This window comes from Pyrus communis, chromosome 5 (genome assembly GCF_963583255.1).
Source record: "Pyrus communis chromosome 5, drPyrComm1.1, whole genome shotgun sequence".
NCBI lineage: Eukaryota > Viridiplantae > Streptophyta > Magnoliopsida > Rosales > Rosaceae > Pyrus > Pyrus communis.
Window position 1 is genome coordinate 9,078,470 of NC_084807.1, and position 7,490 is coordinate 9,085,959.

Genomic DNA, 7,490 nt, shown 5'->3' on the forward strand with positions numbered 1-7,490 from the left:
TAGATCATAAGTAATTGATAAAAATACATAGGATTGCTAGGTGATGGTGAAACCCTAGTGTTTTCTTAATTTGATTTTTCCAAAACAGTTTTATTTTCCTTTCATCTTTAATATTGCATATTAGTTTATTTTTATTAATTAAATTCGTTTTAATTTAGGTAGGTTATAAAACTAATCATCTCAACTTTCTGCTTTACAGTAATTAATTGAAATTTAGTTTGTTTCGAATTATTTAATAATCCCTGTGGAGAACGACCTTGCGAGAACCGTTTATACTACAACCTTGTCATTCTTGCAAGTAATATAGGAGTTTTTAACCCGTTTGCATGTGTGGTAAAATCTCTATTAAGAAATTGGCGCCGTTGCCGGGAATTATTTAAAATAATTCGCTCTAATCAAATTTATAGTTAGTTATTGCTGTCTATACACATAAAAAAAATATTACATTTCTTTTTCATTTTATTACAGATTACAGCAGTACTGCAGATTACAACAATCTGCGCATGGTCAGAACTAGATCAGCAGCACAAAAATTGATTCCATTTGATCCAGAACCTGAGCAATCTTTAGGGAGGAGACGCAGGAAACAAAATCTGCAGTGGGTTCCTTCCCTGCAGGGGACTTTTCTACAATCTTTGTTTTCTGAGGATCTGCACAGTGAAAAAACAATGGCATTTGTTATTCCAGAGGGTGGTCAACCATTAGGGGATTCATTAACAGCTCATGCCACTAACATACCAAGTTGCATTACTTATCCGGAAGTGGAGGAAGGGTCTGCATTCGAAATAAAGCAATACATGTTGAATATTCTACCTACATTTCATGGGTTATCAACCGACAATCCTAACATGCACATTGCAGAATTTTTAATGGGATGCAAGAATATTTTGGTGAGAGGATTTTCAGCCGAATCTATTAAGCTTAGTTTATTTCCATACACTCTGAAAGATCAAGCAAGGAGATGGCTCCTCACACTTCCATCTGGAAGCATTAGCACTTGGAACCAACTCAGTGAAAAATTCTTAAGCAAGTATTATCCAGCTTCAAAGACTCTTGACATGAAAACTCAGATTTTATCTTTTGCACAAAAACCAAATGAAGAGTTTCATGAAGTGTGGGAACGGTTCAAAGAGTTGATTAGAAAATGTCCACATTCTGGTATTAACAGTACTGATCAAATGCATATATTTTTCCGAGGGCTAAATATGACTACAAAAACTCTTGTCAATGCTTCATGCGGAGGTTCATACAAGGATAAAAATGCACAAGAGGCTTGTTTGTTATTTGAAAAAATGGCAATAGATACACAGCAATGGGCAATTGAGCAGCCACAATCTAGGTTAGTTTTTGAGATGTCTAATGGTTCTCCATATGTGTCAGCACAAATTGAAAAAATGGAGAAAAAGCTTGAAAGATTTGATGCAAAATTTGACATGTTATTACAAAGAATTCCAGGTTCACAGGTTGTTGTACAGCAGCAGCCCTTACAAGCTGCCTGCAGTATTTGCAGCATGACAACCCATGATTTTTTGAGCTGTCCACATAAAGCTGCTTATCCGGAGTTTGCAGCGGAACAAGTTAATGCATTTAATAATTTTCAGCGTCCCCGAAATGACCCCTATTCAAATTTCTACAAACCTGGTTGGAGAGATCATCCTAATTTGAAGTGGGATAGGGATGAACATGCAAAGCCTCAATTTCAACAACAGTTACAGCAACCTGCTGCACCTAAGGCTACTTGGGAGATTGCAATTGAAAAATTAGCAATTACTACAAATGCAAGATTTGCACAGACCAATCAAGAAATCCAAAATATGCATGCAACAATGAAAAATATGGAACAACAAATTGGGCAGATTGCATTGCAGGTTTCAGAAAGAGCACCGGGTACATTTCCTAGTCAGACAGTACCTAATCCAAGAGGACGAGAAGAATGCAACGCTATACAGACTTTACGGTCTGGCAAAAGTTATGATAACAGACATGAAAATTATGTTGGAAATTCGCAGGCAGCACCACAACCACAAATAGATTCGGGAAATGTTGAAAAATCTAATATTTTTGCAGATTCTGCAAATTCTGGGCGGCCACAAGACAGATCCGAAAATACTGCAGAAGCTACCACAAAAACTGCAGAACGTGTTTATGTGCCTCCAATGCCTTATCCTGAAAGGTTGAGGCCTAAAGCTAAAGATCAACAGTTGACAGATTTTATGAAGACTTTGGCTAAAGTTCAGATTAATCTACCATTAATTGATGCAATTAAGAACATTCCATCTTATGCCAAGTTTTTGAAAGACGTTTGCACAAAGAAAAAGAAGCTTATGGATTCCGAAAAAGTGATTCTAACAGAACAGTGCAGTGCGGTCCTATTGCATAAATTGCCTCCAAAGAAGAAAGATCCATGGAGTTTTACTATCCCTTGCACCATTGGAAATTGTGATTTTAGTAGTGCTTTAATTGACTTAGGTGCTAGTGTTAACTTAATGCCTTATTCTGTTTTTAAACGTTTAGGTGAAGGAGAGCTGAAGCCAACCTCCAGCATTATTCAATTGGCTGACCGTTCAATTACCTACCCTAGATGAGTCATTGAAGATGTTATTGTTAAGGTTGACAACCATCTGGTCAACTTTGTGCGTTAGTGCAACGGTGAGCTTCAAGCTTTGCTTTTGAGACTTCCGTCATGACTTGGAGAGGACCATGAAATTAATCTGTCGTGTTCCTCGTTTACATTTTTCTATGCTTGTGATCGGATATAAACAAGGGAATATGCATGTGGAATTTAACGGCCCGGTTACTAGGCAAAGTCTCGAGTGAGACAATTACTACTTTATAACACAAACTAACTTTACTTTATGTAGAACAAAAATTAAAAGTGAAACTTAGACTAAAAGTAAGTGTTTCAATCTCACTCCCCACAAATCATGTTGATGTGAATGTGCAAGTTGTCAAAGTATAATTCATGAATTAGTGTCTAAGCAACGATAAATAGAAAAGACTCTAATGTGGGATTAATCTTCACCATGTCCATTTGTTATAACGTTTAAAATAATCTATGGATATTAACTTAAAAAGAATAAAAATTTTAACTTGACACAAAGATTAAAAACCTAAAATGTTATTTCCCACCCCCAAACTTATTTCACACTTTGTCCTCAAGGTGTGGAAAATAAATAGAAGAGACAAGAACAGAAACAAAACTACTAAATCCAAGAAAATGTAAAACAAATATCAAAGATAAAGAAAATACCCTAAGCAAACAAAATAGGAAAAAGAAACAAGAAAAGAAAAGAAAATAAAATAAAACAGAAAACAAGAAAGAAAAGAAAAGGAAAAAGAAACTACACACCAGAGATTTGAAGAGGGAAACTGTGAATTTGCCAAGGTGTGCTGACCAAAAATGTGGAGAACAAAAACACTACTGGACACTTTGGGGATTCGAAAGCAGGACCTGGTAGTTGGGAACTTGCGAAGGCCCGCTGACCAACACTTACAAGTCCACACTTGTGTCAAAACCTAGCAACAACTACAATATAAGCTGGTGTAGCAGCTGCATCTGTCATTTGAAAAAAAAACCCTAGCTATTCTTGAACACGCTTTGGATTCCCTTTCACTAGCCTCGAGCCTAGAGCCAAACGGCTCTCTTCTGTCCATTCCCATCCCCTGTGCAGAAGGATAATAGTATTATTTGTTGTAAACCCCGAAGCCCCTTGTTCTCTCTAGAAAAATGAGAGACATCTCTCACTACTCTCATTTCAAACCTATTCCTCTTAGCCCTTTCTCTCTCTAGAAAATCTGGAAAGGGTTTCTTTTCTCCATTTCCTCTCAAGTCCAGCGCCCATTTGTACAAACCTCCTTTATGCAGCAGTTTCTTCACTCGTTCTGCAACCAAAAACCAAGGAGCATACACACTTCCGTGTCTCTCTAACCCATCCATGGTGGAGTAAGCAGGAAAACTGAGATGCATGAAAGTAAATCCCTCCTCCATGTGTGTCTGTATTTTTTTTTTCTTCTTTTCAGATTTATGTGGTAAACTAACACATGCATGTGTTTTCATCTGTGTGAGGAGCCCCAGTCGTTGCAAATCTGAGCTGATCCACACCACTCGCTTGTCTCTGCTAAAACCTGAAATCAACCAGCTACGACATTGTAGATCTGGGTTTTGCAAAGGTGAAAATGTTGATGTCCACCAGTGAGGAGACCCCATTTCTGAATGTGCTTCCTCAGCATCGATTCCGTGGATGACGTAAATCACTTCAAATGCTATAGATGCAAACTATCTCAAGGCATGAAGCCATATAAAAAAAATCAAATGGCACAAAGCCACTCCAAATTCAAATGGCACGAAGCCTCGTCAAATTTCAAACGGCATGAAACCGTATCAAATATCAAGTGGTACAAAACCGTTAAATTCCACATGCATATTCCCTCGTTTATATCCGATCACAAGCATAGAAAAATGTAAACGAGGAACACGACAGATTAATTTCATGGTCCTCTCCAAGTCATGACAGAAGTCTCAAAAGCAAAGCTTGAAGCTCACCGTTGCACTAACGCACAAAGTTGACCAGATGGTTGTCTGGAAAAGAAGCATGTTGCTAGCATTGAAGGATACGCTCAAGGCCAAGGTGCACCAGAATTAGTGTAGTTGCTGACCAAGTTTCATTCAAGTTCCTAAGTTAGGAATTGGAATAAAGATCTCCAAAGCAATTAAGTAGGTGAAGGGAAGCTTGTCATAACTTTAGTTGAAGATTGGTTTGATCCCACAAGGACTAACCCACGCAACTTATGGCTTGAATTAATTCATGGGCATGATTGAATTAGCGCTTGTCTTCAAAAATCTTTGGGTGGTCATTGTTAATCATTGGGCCAAGATCAAATTAAGACATGGAGCAAAGTGGAGGACAAAAGCAATACAAATATCAATAACTTCGAACCACTTCAATACTGTGGATGTGAACCATCTCAAAGAACAAAACTCGATGGACTCACCACTTCAAATTGGTGAAACTCATGCTATGGATCAAATTCCCTTTAATTACCGTAGTGGTCAACTAGCACAAAGCTGCTACAAATGGCACAAAGCCGATACAAATGGCACGAAGCCACGACAAGATTTGAATGGCACGAAGCCACGCCACACTCCAATGGTTCAAAGTCCTCGCCCACATGAGCTAAAATTGCACAAGGCATCAAAAAGCTCCAATGGCTCAAAGTCCTCGCTCGCACGAGCTAAAACTGCATAAGGCATCAAACCCTAACAAATACATCATGAACTATGAGTGACTTGATCCCTCAACGAGGGTACGAAGGCAATCTAAGGCTCGACCTAGGTGTTGTCGCAAAATCAAATAAACACCCAAATCCCCAAATTACGATTTATTCAAATTAGAATCAAAGGGTATTCCTTTCCCAAAAGACAGGTTGTAATTAATAGGTGCGTAGCCTAGAATGGGTCGAACTCAATTTAATGAAACCCTCTTCGAAATATAAACGAGGGTTAAATTGTGTCGAGTGAATTATTGGTTTACATATTATGTACAATTTTTGCTCAACAGATGGTGTGGCAACTGTATGTCCTACTCTTCCACTGATGTGGCAATCAATAACATGTCACGTAAGACAAATAGAAAATAGATTTGTTTTTTCTTTTGCTGATATGGTGTGGTATATTGCAGCCACAATAGCATTGCAAGTCAGGACAGTGGGACGAGTGTTGTGTGCCATCAACATCGGAGGTGGTGTCCAAGCCTTCAGTGCGGTTAAGCGTTGGACGCAATTGAGGCGAAGGCCAGGGAGGGTGGAGGCCGAGGTAGGTGACGAGCGTTCTGTTTATGTGGGGGAGGTGGACGAGAGTCGCGATGGAAGGCATTGAGCATGGGAAAAAAGTTTCGATGGTTATCTACTCTGCTCTACCTACGTTATGTTCCGACCAAAAATAAAGAGACTACAACTGCCAGGAACTGTTAGAGTTTTTATTTGTTTGTGGATTTTTTGGTAGAATTTGGAAATGAAATCAACAAGAAAATTATTAGCTCAACAAGCAGGAGTTGCAAAGAACAATTGAGGAAGAAAAGTGGATCACATTGCTCCTAGATTCAATCTGAATTCAGTTACACATCACTCACATGCAAAGGAATATAGAAGCTGCAATTTCTTCACACTTTCAGCATGTGTTTGATCATGTGCACAACACACACTCAATTAAAACGCTCATAACTGCCATGATAGCTATCATAGCCGTCTATTACAAAGCAAGAACAACATGAATTAAAACCCAAAAATGAAGAACTTCAAAGGATGAATTTTTTTGTAAGGCTTATGCTTAAACACTTCCTTCTAAGCTTGTTAGAGATTTGATTCCAAGCAATCATTTGACCATCTAAAATTTTCCTTTGGAAATGCCTTTGTGAAAATATCAACCAATTGCTCTTTGGACTTGCAGTAAATCAGATTGATAATGTTGAGCTGCAAAGCCTCTTTAATGTGGTGATACCTCTTATCAATGTGTTTTGATCTTTGATGAAACACATGATTTCTTGTCATGGAAATTGCCAAAGTGTTGTCACAATAAATAGGAGTAGCTTCATTTTGTTCTTCTCCAAAATCTTCTAACACAACCTCAGCCACACTACTTGAATTGTTGCTTTTACAACACTAAAGTATTTAGCCTCTGTAGTTGATATAGCCAAATTGTGTTGCTTGACAGAAGCCCAAGAAAAATTCACATTGCCATATGAAAAAGCATAGTTTAAAGTGCTCTTCAGATCAGATTTATCTCCACTCCAATCACCATCATAATATCCAATCAACAGTAATGATTTCCCTTGTACATATTCAATCCCATTATCCAAAGTACCATGAATGTACCGTAGAACCCTTTCAGCAGTTCCAAGATGTTTCTTGGTGGGAAAATGCACAAACCTTGACAACAGGCTTGCTGCAAACATCATATCAGGCCTTGTTGCAGTTAAGTATAATAAGCTTCCAACTAAATGCCTATACACAACTTCATCTGCATATCACTTCCATCATCCTTTTTTAAGTTTTTCATTCACAGCTAATGGGGTACTAACTGGTTTGCAATTCTTTAATCCAAATTTCTCAAGCAAAGTCAAGGCATACTTCCTTTGATTTATAAAAATCCCATGCTTAGATTGTACAATTTCATTCCCAGAAAGTGGTAGAGCGAACACAAGTCTGTCATCTCATTCGTTTCATCATATCTTCTTTAAACTTAGCCATAAATGATTGATTCATTGTCTCTCCTGGTGTTGATGTATAAAGTTACTTCATTTGGACTCTTTGTGAAAGTTATTCTCTTCATACCAAGCCCTTGATGCCTGTTTGACACCATATAAGGCTTTCTTAAGTCTATATACCTTATCCTCAGCTCCAGCAATCACAAAATCCTTAGGTTGGTCGACTTTATACCTAATCTTGCAAAAGGAAGATTTCCTATCTAACTAATACAATTTCTAGCTTTTATG

At 38.0% G+C, this 7,490-nt stretch overlaps 1 protein-coding gene and 1 pseudogene across 1 annotated transcript; one reads left to right on the plus strand and one right to left on the minus strand.

Moving 5' to 3' along the window:
• The first annotated feature begins 503 nt into the window (after nt 1–503).
• On the plus strand, nt 504–2,585 carry LOC137734260 (uncharacterized). The gene has a single exon (XM_068473555.1). It carries the CDS (start codon nt 504–506, stop codon nt 2,583–2,585), a length of 2,082 nt encoding a protein of 693 aa, XP_068329656.1.
• On the minus strand, nt 1,063–1,162 carry LOC137735802 (small nucleolar RNA R71; annotated as a pseudogene).
• Nucleotides 2,586–7,490: the final 4,905 nt, after the last annotated feature.

Coding starts and splice junctions, on each gene's coding strand:
- LOC137734260 (XM_068473555.1), top strand. CDS start 504: ATGGTCAGAACTAGATCAGCAGCACAAAAATTGATTCCATTTGATCCA.